Raw genomic sequence first — 17,525 nt, forward strand, 5'->3', positions numbered from 1 at the left:
TTTATAAATAAAAAATAAAATAGTAAATAATTAAGTAAAAATACAACTTAATACAGAATTGGATGGCATTGCATACGATAGAAAACAATGAAGTGTACAACATCTTCATGAATGGAGTAAAAAATATAACTCATGCACACTCTTTAAATTACATTTTGTAGAAGTTGAGATAAAAAATGGGTTTCAGACTCAACCTTTATACTATTAGGGGTTTAGTACTTCAAATCACAATCTTTTACTCTAGCAATAATATAATAGTGATATTGGCCTAAGCAGCCAACACTAACAAATATACCTTCAAAACAGTATAAACAACAAACCCCTGCAATATTCACACAATAAAAGCATTTATTCTTTCTGCAATAAATGAATCAAAACACCCTTTTCAGCCACAACAAGAAGCTTGAATCGCTGTGGGTGCACCATATAAACTCAGCACCTCTGCTGCTCAAGCATAAACAGCTATTTTTAACCTAAACATCTCACAATGCGTCAAATTAGCCGTGGTAACCTTTGTACCAAAGTTGTCTAATCCAAGCTGTCTAATGATTACAGACCTGTTGCTCTAAATTCTGTTGCTATGAAGACATTAGAGCATAGTTTAATAGCCTGGACTTTATATATATTACTGGAGGCAGCAAACAAATGTGCATATAAGATATTTAAAGGAACATCTTTATTCTGCGAAACTGAGTTTTACAGTGTAAGTCAAATGGCTCCAGTGTTGTCTGCAAAATATCTTCTTTTGTGTTCTGCAGAAGAAATGAACAAGTACAGGTTTGGAAAGACTTGAGGGTAAGTAGATGATGGCAAAAATTAAGCATTGACGCCATCTAAGAACCATTTTTAATTCCCTAAAAAACCTTCACTTAAAAATTCTTAGTATGAAGAACACTTAAAAATGTTTAAATTTCCCCTTCAAACAATCTTTTGTTCAATGGAAAGTTTCTGTGATTGTTAACGGTTCTTCATGAAACCTTCAATGGCAAAAAAAAAAAAAAAACTTTATTTTTAGAAGTGTTGTTTGCAATAATCCCTTCCAACCTTATCTCTGCAAAAGTTAATCAGTTTTTAAACTCGTGATTATGGAAGTATGTCATTCACATATTAAATATATATTTTTAAATATATAATTTATGTATGTTCTTTAACAAAAACACCAACTATTATACAATAGCAGTTGTCAGTGTTTAGCAATGTGTTGGATGTAAACTGTCAGCTAAATAAGACAGAAATAGATTAATTTCTTGCACATGCCTGTGAGAGTGTAATGTTCTTTATGACCAAAGACATTAATTCTCTTTGAATTGTCCTCAGTTTCTTAATTGAATCCATTTTCTGCAGTTGTTATTCAGTAATGGGGCCACTTGCTGAGTGCTTGCAACTGTGCACAGTAGGAAAGGCTCTACGAATATGGACCTGACCTTTCCTCTCACTTGACATATGTCAGTTTAAAACAATGGAGGCCCTTAGTGCATAAGTGTAGTGTTGTTGGTATTGTTCAAATATGGACCAATCAAAAATGGGTGATGTCAAATGATTTTGCTAATGTAATGCATTTAAGGTCAGAATGCACAGTACACAACGAGATTGCGATTAATCTCAGATGGTGTAGCCATTTAACATCTTGGTGTTGCTGACTGGTTATTACCTAAATGGCACATTAACATAACTGGTTTCCAAAAAGAAAAGAAAGTGGCCAAAATTCGAAGGTCATTATTAGGCATATACCCTCTGTCGCTGGCACAAAGAGACACAGGCACATGCAAGTCATTTTGAAAAATATTGTGTGAGCTTGTGCATATAATCATTCAAAATACTGATTAGGAGAAAAATGCAGTGATCTGGATATATTTCTGGCACAAAGTAAAATAAATGTTTTGAACTGCAGTGATATTTCAGTAGTTCAACTCTCTTATGTAAGACAAAAAAAAATATCATTTGTTTCCATAACAGAGTTGAACTATTGAGGCTGATGTGTCCATGTCAATCTCTCTACAGTAGTTCAACTCTGTTATGGGTGGAAAATAGAGTGATCACGATTTTTTTTTGGCACAAAGTACAACAGTAAACATGGTGGAGTGCAATGATGTTTCAGTAGATAAACTCTTATGCAGAAACAAAAAACAGCCAACAGTTGTTTCTATAACAGAGTTGAATTATTGAGCTTGACATGACCTTGTCAGTCTGTCTACAGCAGTTCAACTCTGTTATGGTAAAAAATTCATTGATCAAGATATTTTGGCACAACGTGCAGCAGTAAATGTGGTAGGTGCAATGATGTTTCAGTAGTTCAACTTTGTTATGTTGGAACAAAATAACAGTGATCAGTTGTTTCCAAAAGAGATTTGAACTATTGAGCTAAACATGTTAGTGTTAGGTAACAGTTTTAACTATTAGTACCTTGTCAGTTTCTCTACAGTTGTTCAACCCTGTTACAGGGAGAGACTATATAGTGATCAGTATTTGTGTGTGTGTGGGGGGGGGGGGGGGGCCTTTACAACAATAAATGTTGTGTATTGCAATGATGATTCAATAGTTCAACTCTGTTACGCAGGGGGAAAAAAAGTGCTCACTTGTTCCCAAAACAGAATTTAACTACTGTATTGAGCTCTCTACCATGGTTCAACTCTGTGATGCCTGAAAAAAAAAAAACTACTACAGTCTAATACTGAGCTTGAACACTGATTTTCTACTCTTTAACATTAAACCCTGGAAAATTTTGAATGCTACAGGGTGGTGCAAAACATGTTTAAAGATAAATGTAATGGCTTATTTTTTATACTAATAATAATTAGTAACAGGGTTGAAATAATGTTGCATTCATTAATCATTCACTAAATTAGAAAATGTCTAAGACTTTAAGGTCTAAGAAAATTAATAAGCAAACCTAAAATGCAATGACAAAAAAAATTATATTCTACCCGAGAAAACAGTAGAAACATGCAACAACACCATTAAGCAGTCTCAACACTTCATTTTCACAACAAAAATTTATTAGAAGAATAGTGGTTTTCATAAGAAGGTTCTAGCATCCAGTGAATACTAAGTTGCACAATGTTACAATTAAAATGTGTTGAAAAATTGAATTTTTTTCCTAATGGGTAAAATATAACCAGTAAAATTCCACACATGCACAAAGACGGATCTAATCAGCATTTTGCTTAACGGCCAATGCAAATAAAAAGAGAGTATTTTATTTTTTATTTTTATTAGACCACAGAAAATCTAATCAATTTTTTCCTTTTAAATTTTTTTTTTTTTTTTTTTTACAAATCACATACATTATTCATTAGCCCAGCTCAAAAATAAGAATTTGCATTCAAACGAAAAAAAAAAAAACGAACCCAAAACAAATAGTGCAAAAAAAAAAATATATATATATAATAATTGTGATCCTCGTAAGTGCTCGAACACAGACATCGATAATGGTCTAGAATAGAAGTCAAACACACAGTACAAAAAAGAACAAATTAATATACATACATAAATCTACAGTACAAGAAAATATTAAACTATACAATGTTTTTGTCAAAGAGTAAACAGTATATATTGAAATGAGGTCTATTCCAGTTTTGAAGCGCCTGTATTCCAACAGTTGCAGTGACTCTAAGGAACCAGTGTGTTACAGGGCAAGATGCCATATTGTAAAAAGCACTCGTTTCGATCTAGATGGTCTGAGGTATATCGAAAACAAAGATTCGGAAAAAGCAGCACCTTATCCCACACTGGCAAACGTACGTGTTTTAAAAACCCATTCTGTGTCTCGTATTAAAAGTGTTAACATGTAAGTATTTCATTTTTTGCCTTAAATCAAGCCTGAACTTTTGAATCCAAGCCTGTGTGGAAAACAACAAACTCACTGCCTGTTATTAGGCATCGCAAACTAAAACCCACAATGACAAGAACAACAAGAATGTTTTGAGAACTGCAAATCTGAGGAAAAATAACAACGAAACTCAACACCAAGACTAATAGAGGAGTAAATGCCGCCTTAACACAACCTCTAAGGTCGCTTTAATATGCACGATTCCTGACTTTCTAATAATAATTATAGACGAAAATCAGCCAGTTAGTTTATAAATCCTTTAAGTATCTGAGCTTTTTTGACAATAAGAGTAGGCACCTAAAAGCTCAAGAACAAAAAAGCAAGCACAAATTAAAACCAGACAATCAGAACCCAATGTAAAGCCATTCACATATGGAGAGGCAGTTTCTTCAGGCAGCTGAAATACTTACATGATACAAGCAGAGACCAAAACTACCAATCACTAACTGCAAATGTGAAAGATCAGGCCTTGCGCTGTAGAGGTACGTCTGTATAGGAGCGCTGAGACCGGTCGACCACTATCATGGAGGGCTCTGGTGTGATGTTTGTCGCTATAGTGTTGTTCTACTGTCTTCAGGCATTTGAGGCACAGTGTGTGCAGAAGAAATTGTAATGAAAAGCACATGTTGCTCTTCACCTGAAGTTTCAGCTTGACATTCATTTTGTATATTGTACTTAAGTCTGGATACAAAGAATACAAAAACTTAAAAGGACAGAGGAAAAGAAATTAAGCGACAACAGGTTAAAAATGACTCGTTACGAGCGACCAATTTCTTTTGGTCAATTTTTCAAAAAATATGTACTTTTTTTCGTATTTTAACAGCTAGGCCGCAGAATCTAGAGAAAGTACCTGAATAGATTGAATCAGTGTCATTTGTCCCTGAGGGAATCGTAGTTGTGGCTTAATAAGAGGATTTAAGGTTAATAGAGAAATGGTTTAAGGATCGGTTTTCTTCTTTTTTTTTTTCACAGATGATCAAGAAAACCACTACTCAGAGGCTTGTCTTATCAGAAATCACAAGATTTGGTGTATAAGAAATGGTTTATCCACAAAATGCATGAGCAAAAAGCAAAAAATTCAAAACCTCAAGCAGTTCCACACACTCACACACAACCAGCTCACGGCCACGGAGACGTTTCACTCCACACAATAAATTAAAATAGTAATAAACATCATTATCGTTAAGAAAAAGCAGTTGCAGCAAAGCACACCAAGGGCGCGTTTCTTCATCGTAATGAATAAGGATGATTTTAGGACATCGTCCGATAGAGATCCAGTGTTCACAAATAATTTAACCATCTTACTTCTGAACTTATTTCATGTACATTTAGCAAGCAAAAATAACAAGCAATACCTCAAAACGTGGCTTTTTCACAGGGAAAATTCATTTACATCGTCGACTGATGCCGCAATGACTATTTTATAATCATTGAAAATGCTGTTAGTAAAACAAAATGTTACAAAAAAAATGAAATCACGGAATGGGCACGAGACTATATAGACATCCACCTTAAAAAGTTTGCGCTTCCTCTCAATATATATTTATGTTTGTACAGTATTGTGGAAAAAACAGCTGTCTGCACCAGTGCAGCGTTAGATGCCTTACAATAACTTAATTTATACTTTGTTTAGCTCACTTCAAGACTAACTATCATTCCAGTATGTGGACGATAAAAGAAACGAGTGAGCAAATGAACACCAACTATACAAATGCGGTACACAGGAGTCTAAATATACTACACTGAAATGTTTGTTCCCTGAATCAAATGAGGACGAGATAAACATCTCGTTCCAGAAGATAAGTATATAACTATACAGAACATTATATACAATGCACGCTGACTGTTGAGTGTATATATATTTAAGAACACATTAATATAATAACCTATAGCTTTTCCTAAAGTACATACGAGATACATAAAAAGTTAGTTTGTGTGTTAAGAGTAATTATTTATTCTTTTTCCCCCTACATTCAGTTTAGCTGATAATGAGAACGATGATGAAATTACGCTCGACAAATGCGTAAACTATGGCTTATGCTTAACAAACTATCTCTAAAAAAGACAAAGCCCTCCTTTTCACTTTAAAATCTGGTTTTGAGTCACAACTTAATTTAAGGTAATAGACTGAAATCTGCAATTAGAAACATGGTACTTGGTCTGTAATATCACTGCATCACTTCTACTGCATCTACTACTGAGGCAATGTCTTTCCTTAAGCGGCTTTCACACTGTCTTCGATAAAAACTCTGGAGGTCGCAAAGTTGCTGTACTGTTGGTTGCCAGAAGACGTTTCAACTCAACCACAGTTTCCACCATCGGGTGACGAATCACAGTCTAGGCTCCCATTGGTTGTCACCTCATTACTACACATTTGCATAAAACTGACTAGCTTAACTTTGCCACATCATCAACACTCACGTCGCTTCAAATCGCCAACTCCCATTGGAATCGAGTCACTTGCAAAGTGCTGTCAGTGTGAACACCGCTTAACTTTGTCAAGCACACAGGTGAACGATGAATTAAATAATGGTTCATTTGTTCCCGGGACGAACAAAAACTAACATGAAAAGGAAAGTAATGAAACCTCCACAACATATAACGGGCAGTGAAATTATAGAAGTAGAGACATGAGGGATGGGGAGGCAGTGAACACGGCTCTATCTACACGTGGAGGCTGTCAAGATTTACATGGATTTATTATCTGAGGTATTCTGTGTTGTAAGGTTTTTTTTTCTTTCTTTAACTTGAAACATCACACATTGTACAGACGTCAGAAACAAAATAAATAGTCTTTGTGGCCTCGTAGGTCTCGAGGGACCGAATGAAAAGTCTAAGGTTAGAGAGTCCATTTTTTTTGTTTCCCCAGGTTATTTGTACTTTACAATCCTCGCCGTTTATAAAGCACTGAACTAAGGTTATTTGGCTGAATCTTTTGAAATGCAAAAGGCGGTCTGATAAGGACATCGCGGCTTTCTTGGGCCTGCGACAGCAAACTCACTTTTCTCAAGTCAAGGGGACTTAAATCACGAGTATTGCCTTGCTAGACTCATTTGCCCACTTATAGTTTAATACTGCAAAATAAAAATCACCAAAACCATTTTTTAACCCAGTTTACCGGATACTAGGATTCTGGAATATGAGCAGTAAAAAAATGGAACCTAAAGGCAAGCGTTTTTAATCGAAGTAATCACAATATCAATAGTATTAAGAAATATAGAAAAGGTATCAATCTTTAGCCGAGCCTAATCATTCCACTCTCATGCATTAACCTGAGGGGGTACAGGAGAAGGGATACGATCATCATACTACACTGAACGCCAAACCTATACAACGTTAAGACTCTTCTCTGAGAATTCTTACGAAACTTTAGAAAGTACTTGGAATTATGAACACAGCCAAACAGTTAGCAAAAGGCATGTTTGCTCCATAAAGCTTCGACTCCATACAAGGAAAAACCCACAAAAAAGGTGTAAGCACAGCATTCCATCAAGAGATAAGATGCACAACTTTGACATATGCGAATGCGACCAAAGATACTGCCCACAGACTGCATTTGGCTTGATTTTCAAGGACACAAACTCATATGGTATGGCGTGACTATACTAGATTCTTGAGGAAACACACATAACGACGCGTTTCCAACTTTTGAGGTGATCGGTCAACCTGATTCTTCCCAAGAACTGGTCTTAGAAGCAGTCGATATGCATAACTTGGGACCTTTGGGTCCAAAAATATCATTACCCTTTATCAAAACAAGTTTTATTAGATACACATATGTGCATGCGGAATGTATAACTGCTTTCCGACAGAACGGGACCATGACCTTGGGAATTATGAGCCAGTGTGTGCATCTAAAATGCTACATACAGTACAGCACGTAAGCCGATCAAACCACCAACATGTTTATAAAAACATGATCGACAAAAGCCTGTAGGGACAGTCAGTCCCTCAAGATAAAAGTCATTTTTGCTTTACTACCAAAGGGTTCCTTTCTCAAAACCATCTGTAAATTGAGGTAGCAAAACTAATAATCCTAATCCCGCAGAGTTTTAATTGACTGCAGGGTTGAAACAGTCATGGACGAAGTTAATGGTCAAGAGCAGATTCATGCATGATATTCTATGCAATGCCAACAAAGTAGAAGGACAAATTGCACACAGAAGGAAACATCATAACTACCAACGCATCTAAAATTCTCTCCATTTGTGTTTTGGAAAATTAGAAATAAAAACGAAACAAAAAAAAGAGGTCTACATTTCAATGGTAGAAATCGCATGTAAAAAATACTGAAAATGCAACAATATTGGTATAAAATAACAGAAAAGAATGTGGGTTTTGCTTAAATGAAAGACTGCTTAGAATAGGCACACCTTTACTTGAATGATCGTGCAAGATTGTCATGGAAACAATGGCAGCCCTTTCACGGCCAAAAGTCCTCAAGTTCTTTAGAAGAACGTTGACCATTTGATCAAACTCATTTTCGCCTTTCTGCTTTCATTTGTGTATTCACTGCCCTGTTTGACCTCTCACTGAGCTAGCAGAACGAAGTCTTCATTGCCATCCATATTAATATCCCATTCCAGAGACAGGAGAGGCAGCGGTCTGTTGTTCACTTTTCATGGCTCTGTTCCATATACTGTAATTCACACTGAAGTCTTTGCAGGAACATCTCATTGTAATGATGAAGTGTGTAATTTTATTGAAGTTTAAGATCTTTATTGTCCTTGTTTTACGTAGACTGGAAAATAACTTGTTGGTTGATTCCACTGAAAAGCGTACACACTGGCTCATTTAAAAAACAATGATCAGTGGTGCATTTTCCGAAAGCATGGTTAGCCTGCTATGGTCTCATGTTTTGTCGTTACCAACATATTTCAACAATTTTGTGTTCCATCAGAATTATAGTTTAAATGAACATTTATAAACAGCATCGCAAGCATGGTTGGAAATATAGCTCTCGATCTGTCGTTAGATGCATTGTCTTTTGTTAGTAACACATACTGACGTAAATAAATTTTGCTCATGGGCGCAAAAACAAGCTAAAATGCAGTACTAGATATATTATCAATTCAATTAAAATATCAACCTTTTTCTCGAACACAGAAGTCTTGTTTGCTTCGTAATGGAAAAATAATTTTATATTTAGTTATATTTAAAAAGTTTCAATTAAATTAACTCTAAAAAGTCAATCTTTTTTACCCCTATCTGATCACAGATTTCTTTGGAGACCGGAACAGGAGGGCATCCAAACGTAATTTAAAATCCATCATGGCTGCGCTCATCGGTTACTCAGGAAAAATGTGGATGTATTCATTTAAATTTATGCATTGTAGTGTGTCCTCAGTAATTACCATCTTTGAAGAGTGTACATGTGCATAAATGTGTAAAGGAACTCCGGAGTATGATTTAAGATGGAAGAATTAAAAACCCAAAATGAAATGGACCATAAACTGCGAAGTAGTTATCGGGTGCAATGATCATTACAGCAACATCTCGGCGATCTCAAATCAATAAGTAGGGGTTATTACCCTACCACCTGCAAGTTCAAAGGAATTTTGACCATAGTTGGCTAAAGATGCTTTTGGGAAATGCACTCCATCCCAGCATAGCAGCATTGGCTTAACCAATAGAGTGTTTTGGGGGTGTGGTTATCTGTTTTTGTGAAAAGTGTGTTTATCCCATAGGCGTAATGTTTTTTTTTACTGTACAAACTGTATATTCTATGGCCCTACACCAACCCTACACCTAACCCTTACCCGCACAGGAAACTTTGTGCATTTTTACTTTCTCAAAAAGACTAATTTTGTATGATTTAAAAGCATTTTTGTCCCCATTGTTTTGTCCCCATTGAGTTGTGTCCTGATATGTCACACACACACACACACACACACACACACACACACACACAAACATGTATATATTTATTTATATTTAATTGCATTAAAGCAATATACACGACATTGATTCAATTTAATTGAAGAAAAATAACAGATTGTAAGTTGCCTTGGTTAACAATTTTCGATTGCCGTTACCAATTACCTGTAGGTATCATTGGCTCATCATTTCTATTAATTAGTAAACAACAATTAGTCATGTAATTATGATTGAATGCAATTATCTAACTATTGGTGACGACTGAACACTGCAAAACTGACACTCCGGATGACACCAAAATTTCAAGGAAATGCATAAAGTATCATGGTGAACGCAAATATCTGAGTTTATCTATTCTGAGCAAAACTATCCATGCACGTCCATCAGTTTTCTCTGAGACATGTTTCTCTAGACGTTTACATTCAAAACATGTCTTTTACCATGGCGTGTGCTGCAAGTTGTACCATGACAACAGCTATTTTTAGCTATACGGCTGGAAATCTAAACCTAATAAAACATTCGACTTAGTATCATGCCATCAAATGAAAATGATGGCTCCTAAAACTACATAATATTTTCACAAACATAGAAAACAGTTATGGTGCAAGTAATTTGAGTGCACAGATTGACAGTACGATGGATATCTATAATTTAATTGGACTACCATGTTTGCCGATTTGTTTCTCCCAATTTTGCAGATGTATTCTGTTGAAGAAAGGTGTGCCTATTCATTTTTATCGCACAAAAAACAATGAGGAAAAAAGTTGAGAGAACTTGAAAGAATTGCAACATGACAAGATAATTTGGGCTTGTGGTTTGAAAATAAATAAATAAATATATAACAAAAATCTTTCTCACATCATAACCTAGTTAGGCTACACTTTAGTAGTTATCAAACCAATAGCCTAAAACTATATAACCATCCACATGATGTAGACCTGATGGTGTTTTGTGTGCATGTGAGTCACTGTGTATGGAGTGTGTTAATTGTGGCGTACAAATGTGTGCCCTATTGATTTGAACTTTTGTGTGCTAATGTCAATAGAGTTGCATTCAAAAAGAGACCCGTGGTTCAGTTAAGCAAAGCACACCGGAGGAAAACAAAAAATGCGACTAGCATTATTTATAAACTGCTTCCTTGAAAAGTAATAGTTGCGTCTTTTTGGAAATGTGTGTAAAAGTCAAGTACAGGTCCTGATTTCTACAACTAAATGTAGAATCAGCTGCTCTGGAGATATCTCACCTGAGGTAATGCTGTTATGTGGATATGCAGTGGAGGTCAAAAAATTAAAGAAAACAGGCTATCTGAGCGTCTTTTCAGAGAAGAAATCAGTCTGAGCCACTTGAGACAAAACAAATGGCACTTCATATGGTACAGAAACTGAGGTTGTAGCTGACAGTGTAATTTTTCATCATTTCTTAGTGTAGCGTTTCAATTTCAAACAGAAAAAAAGATGAACTAAAATAAATATTATATATATTATTTGTATATGTGTAGATTTTTTCTTCCATATAAAGGTATCTCTTGAATTTTTTTGGAATGCAGTTTAAAAACAAGTTTACAGAAAGCACAAAAACAACAGAAGGTTAACATTTCCACCTGTCCCATATTCTCCTCTTTAAACCTCCATTTGTGTTTTTCACGAAAACATCCATGACGGTTAAATCGCATTTAAGAGTACAGGAATTAGGTATTGTGGCTTACCTACAGTACAGTAACCTTTGATATTTGCCTTGACGATCAACTAAACTTAAAGGATGGGACCCGTTATTGGCAAGATGCGAATCTAAAGCGAAATTTTTGATTGTATTCAAAAAGTTCGATTTTCTGTACCTGAATGAAAAGGGCGTAAATATTGGTCAGTCAGACACATGAAATGCCTCGCTTGCAATCCCTCTCATAGAAGACAAAAAAGAGGGTGAAATAGGAAAATAAAAATAATTTCCCAGAGTTTCAACTGCTCCTTTTCCACGTGCCCCTGAATGGTATTTAAGGATGTGGCACAAAAAGGTGCGTTTATTCCCGAGGATGAGGTATATTGTGCAAAGACTGTAGTTAATAGAACATGTCTATGCACGTCTTGTACAGGTAGTTATTTCTTCATTGTTATCCGACTGACAAATATTGCGAACCTTTCAGCTGAACCTATCCTGAGATACGAAAGTACTAAAGGCTACAGGTGTACGTTTCAGAGAAACGCAAAAAACGAACAAATAAAAACTATTGAAACATGAGCAGCAAGAGAAACACTTAAACAGTCTGTTCAAACAACTAGTTTAAGATATTATTCGTAAATGGTTTTACATTCATTTGAGTAAAGACAGTATCATTTCTTCAAGAGGAGGATGTTTTTGGACAGGGGGAGCCGTTAACCATTTAATACATTAATCATTCAAATTAAATTAAATATGTTGAAATGGCATGCACCATAGTGAATCAGACAGCTGATGATAAATACAGGTTGCATAATGTACAGTAGTGACATTAAAGTTCATAACTTTCTAGATTATCAATAAAGAAGTGATCGTTTGAAACTGTTTTTTTATTTTTTTTAAGTGCTGCAAAACATTTTCCAGTCGAAGCCATCAGTGCAATAATTTATAAGTGCCAATTATAGGGGCAAATATTCTATTATAATAGAATCTGTTTGCACTACTAGTACTAACAATCTACTAATATGCTACTAGTTGCACTTCAAACTAATATTTTTGTCTTGTTATCCGGTAAAAATTTAAATTATTGGAGAATCCAACAAAATTTATATTTAAAACAAGAAAAATAAATTTTCCAAATAAGAAGAAATAAGGGTAAGAAAAATGTCATTCAAGGGTTTCAAATATTTTAAGAAACCAATAAATCTTTAAATCTTTAGGTATGTTTACTGCAAAACAAGACAAAATACTGTTTAGGATAATGTTTTAATGGCAAGTGTCAAGGACAGCTGAGTAATATTTTACATCACGTTGATCAATAAATAAATCTAACTGATTGATTGTTTGATTGATTGATTGATTAAAGACCTAACTAATTTCTAATTAGACACTTCAAACGCTCAGCATTGGTAAAGTGTTGGTGCATTTAATGCCAGATGACCTAAAGAGCTTATAATAATGAATATTATTCTATTTCTTTATACATTAATTTTTCCTTCTACTTGTTTCATGTAGAAGTACAGTAGCATGTGATCAAAATGTAGAAACTGAACCAAATATGTCAAATCAATGGTTTACTATTGTATGTTGCATTGATTAAAAATAATCACAATCTATACTCATTTCAGTAGTGTCTCCAGACATGGCTATAATTGCAATGCAACTTCATTAAACAAAGTTAACAACACTAAAATAATTTTTGCTTAGTGAGATAATAATTAAAATGACAACCATACTTACAAGTATAGCATTTTAGGAAATATATACAATTCATACAATCCTAATATAATGTGGGAAATTCATTAGGTGTAGAACAAAATTAAAACGGTGAGTCCAGGACAGTGTTCCCAGTTGTCCACTTTGATGACTAAGTGTCAGATTATAAATAGTTAATCAGCCTCCACTGAACTGGTGCATGCCATTTACTTAAATGATTCAAATTAAATAATGAAATAAATAAAAGGTACATTTCAAAGAGTCAGTTTCATCATCAGAAACCCTGAAGTTTGAAGTATAATTGTTTTTCACAGACTGGGTGAGCACCAGGCAGTCATATTTACCAGAATGCCCTTCAAAACAACATCAAAGTGGAGCATGCCATTCCAAAAGCCTTCTCTTTGAAATCTTCACAGATCTATGCGCTTTCTCGGTTTTATATACATCAGACAACACAGTTTATATTTGAAAAAGGGGCAATGTGACAATAAACAGTGAGGCAACACTAGACAAATCTGAAAATTCAAGCCGTCGACCACTGTATATTGAAGAGGTAATTTTTTCAAAACAAAAGGAGCATGTTTGGGTCTAAGCTGCAGGACGCCGGGGGGGTGTTGAAATGCTCCCCCTTTGATCTTGCCAGTCTTCTTTATGCTATCTGCTACTGCAAAAGCTACTTTAAATCACTCCCAAAAGCTTTTACTTTTAAACAAAGTGCTATTTTCAGAGAGATCTCAGAAAAGTTCCAACTGGCCAGGTGTTTCGAATGATAACATCCTACCAATATCTGCAATCCATGGCTCAGCTCGACCCAACCTACGCCCAATATAAAGCCCTGTCCCTGATCCAATTCATTGACTGAGAATTGTGTCACAGGTTCCAGTTCAAGTAGGTAAGGTGTTTCTCTAAAAACATGATCCCTATATTTGTCTCAGTTGCCCTGAGTTTTACATGAGGAAATTAAACTTTTCAGAGACAAGAATTGGCTCTCTGTAAGAATGCTAATTTATAATATAACAGGGTTATATGGTCATAACCCTACCTACATTTTCTCCCACCTATGTTCCCCAAAACCAACCCTCTGTGAAAAATGCTCTTCTTTTTATAAATATACAATGTCAGCAACTGACTATAAGCAGCGATGAGGGAGCAGCCAGAATCATCCAGAATTTGACTGTGTGCACGCTCCCTCGATTAAATTTAGTAGAAAGATGTGAATCGGAAACACGTTCCTGTCCTGTGTGGCTTAAGTCGGCATTGTCCCTTCATGGGCATCGAAATCCTTTTAAGAGAGAGGCTCTCACTAAGAGTACTGTAAAATGAGCATTATGTGGTATGCCAGACAGAACAGTAAGTGCGTAATGCAAGCAGTGTCGAGGTAATCAGGTCTAATTGCCAGATTTAGGCTCTGGCGAGCGCCAGACTGAAAGTGTAGTGCAAAAGAAAGCGCTAGAGTTAAAGAAAAGTTTTGATACAGTAAAGTAAAAAAAAAAAAATATTTTCAACATCACAAACATGCATCCCTGAATGACTAATCTTAAGCTTCATTTTTTAAAAATGGACATGTCTAATTCTTAGTCTTTTTCAATGGTGTGAATATAAAAGGAGGAAACTACAAAGAGTTGAAAGCAATTATTTTACCTGTTAATAGAAAAACGGGCCTAGGATCGATCCCTGGTGTTCCAACTCCACTTGGAATAAATTAGTTTTAAAGATCATGACTTATTTCATAAACCTATCAATCAGAGGAGATAAATTCATTTTTGAAGGGTCAATTTCCAACCTTGCACATAACCCTTGAAACCCCGCTTCTCGTTTCTCAAAATGGCATGCCGTCCAAAACGCGTGAGCACTAATGGCGCAGCGCGCAAAGTTCAGATGAAGGGGGCAAACAAAGAGTTAATCTGTTCACTTTTTTTTATAAAATGTCTCTGTGTCGATACTCTCTTATGGCTTTAGTACGCATTTGTTGCTTTATGTTGTAAAAAACTTCAGCAAATGCTTGCAGTGTCAATGCGACCAGTGATAACTGCCAATTTGTTTCCTATCCCCAGTTATCAGGCTTAAATCCTCCCATGAATCCCTGCAGTTGTGCTCACCCAGATACTGCAAGTATAAATTGGCACAATTAAAGCCCCATTCTCAATTCCAAATCATTTTAGTTTTTTTTTTGTGTGTCTGTCAGAATCTAAAAACGTTTTCCATTTTATGAGGTGTTCTGTGTAATCTACTCGGCTTTGTCTCCTGTCCCCTGCAAGACATCCACTTGCGTTGCGATGGGTGTGGTGGTGGGCGTCGACATGGATTCAGTTTCAGCAGTTATCCCAGAGTCTTGCCCCTCTGCCCTCATCATCAGTTTAAGCTTTTTCTTTGGTGGGTTCTTCAGGGTGCCCATCCTCTCTTTCACCTTGTACTCCAAGGTACTGTGGGGAATACCGTAGATGTTCTGCGCCTTCGAAACGCTCATCTTCCCACCCATCACCACAGCAATGGCTTCTTCTAGAATCTCAGTGTTGTACTGCCGATACCGCCCCCTTTTCTTTCGGGGTTGCTTGGAGCCAGTCGGGTCTGCCTCTGGATCTGATGTCGGGTACTGAGGTCCCAAAGTTGGCTGTTCAAGGTCTGCACCCCAGTACTCGCCTACGGCTCCCCCATCGAGAAGGCCTCCCAAAGCAGCTCTGCGACTCTGTTTTGGTAAGATGGCCCTAAGCTTCCTACTGAGCGCGTTTTCTGAGTGTACGTTGCCCAAAGCTATAGGGCTGTAACCGTAGAGATCCGATGCATTCCCATGGGAGTCCCAAGACAGATCCATGCCTCTGACTTGCGGGATCTTCAAGTCCACTGGAGGGGAATGCCCAGGTTCTTTCTTTACCATGATGGAACCGGTGTCATGGGACTTTGTACCCTTGGTAAACACGCCTTGGTTCTCCTGGAAAAGAGGCAGGTCATTTAGGTCGCTGCTAACTTGTTTGAGCTTCAGGAGGCTGTCTAGATGGGATTTCCCCCATATCCCATCGCGGGAAAGAAGGGACGGGGCTTGACTATTGAGGAGACCCGTGGACTCAAGGCTAGCCAAAGAAAGAGGTTGGCCAAGGAGGCGATGTTTCTGGTTCAGGAGTTCCTCTTTTATGAGGAGCGAGCGGGCCAAGGGTGGCTTGAGGGGCCCAGAACCAATACAGTTCTCCCTTATTACATCATGCAAGCTTCTCGGTGGCAAGCCATCCTCATCATCAACATCTCGATAGTTGTGATCAGCTCTCTGGGAACGCCTAATTTATGGAAAGATAAAATGTTTAGATGTGGTTTGCAATTGGAAGGAAATCTTGCACTTCAGTCTTGTAAAAGAAAGGGACAATTACTTTGTCTGCTAGAAAGTGAATAGGGTACTTTCCATGAAAAAGGTATGCTTTGGTGAAACAAATACCATGTTTTTATGTGTGTGAGAGAACTAGTAGATCACTGGATCTAATAGATCTCAACTTTATCCAACAATGAATTTTAGAATTTTCACACAAACTGATTAATTGATAAACAACTATAGTAAAAATCATTTACAATGATTAACTTATTTTAATAACCAAATGCTTTTATTCCCTAACAATTTGCGATCAACCCTATTACCATGTGACTACTCCTAATTACAGAATGGTGACATGTAAAGGCCTTTTCACACTGAGCGCAAGAAAGTAAAATGAATATTGGATTTGATGACGGACTGAAATAAAACAACAGATACCAATGGATGCTTCCAAATAGACCTTGAACATTCGTGCACCAAAAATGCAAATCCTTTTCTTTTTTTTTTTTACCAGTCCAACAAATTTCTTTCAGTTTTGCAACACGAAAACACGGGCCGTACAATAACATTTGAGCATTACAACACATGACCAAAGCAACCACTGTTACCCAAAAGGTCTATGCGGTGGTGCTAAAATCTCGGAAGATTGTATTGCGCACGAGCATAAAAACACAGAAGAAGAGGACTTTCAGAGTGAGAGCGAGTTAAAGGGGTCATATTCCTTTCTCTTTGGAGTGTTACAAGATCTTGGTGCATAAAGCTCTAGGTGCAACTGTAAAGTTGCAAAGACTAAAGTCTCAAATCCAAACAGATATTCTTTATAAACGTTAAGAGTCAACAAAGTCTTCCTAAAAAGGCTCATTCTAACGATCTAATGATGGAAGATTTGCATAATGCCGCCCAAATATTCAGGCAAAGAAAGAAGAAAATTCAAACGCAATTTTGAGCAGTGTAGAGTAATGCTTGTTGTTTGTCATTTCTCCGATCATAAATGTAGACATGGATCCATGTTTAGAACAATGAGCTTTGCAAAAATCCACACGTTTTAGAAATGCGTAGGATAGAGGAGAAACAATAATGTAAATTATGTGGAAAATAATGTGTTTTTTTAAACATAAACTGCATAAACCCATTTCATTACACCAGATGCAC

General features: G+C 36.4%; 1 protein-coding gene across 2 annotated transcripts in view; it reads right to left on the bottom strand.

Moving 5' to 3' along the window:
* Positions 1–2,974: 2,974 nt before the first annotated feature.
* LOC127987941 (ligand-dependent corepressor-like) overlaps positions 2,975–17,525 on the bottom strand; it is a 45,699-nt gene continuing 31,148 nt past the window's right edge. For both annotated transcript variants that reach the window (XM_052590400.1, XM_052590399.1), the window contains exon 7: positions 2,975–16,344. In XM_052590400.1, coding sequence (XP_052446360.1) covers positions 15,303–16,344 — 1,042 coding nt within the window. In that variant the 3' untranslated portion in view covers positions 2,975–15,302. The remainder of the gene's footprint in view (positions 16,345–17,525) is intronic.

The sequence above is a fragment of the Carassius gibelio genome, chromosome B22 (assembly GCF_023724105.1).
Source record: "Carassius gibelio isolate Cgi1373 ecotype wild population from Czech Republic chromosome B22, carGib1.2-hapl.c, whole genome shotgun sequence".
In the NCBI taxonomy this organism is placed as follows: domain Eukaryota; kingdom Metazoa; phylum Chordata; class Actinopteri; order Cypriniformes; family Cyprinidae; genus Carassius; species Carassius gibelio.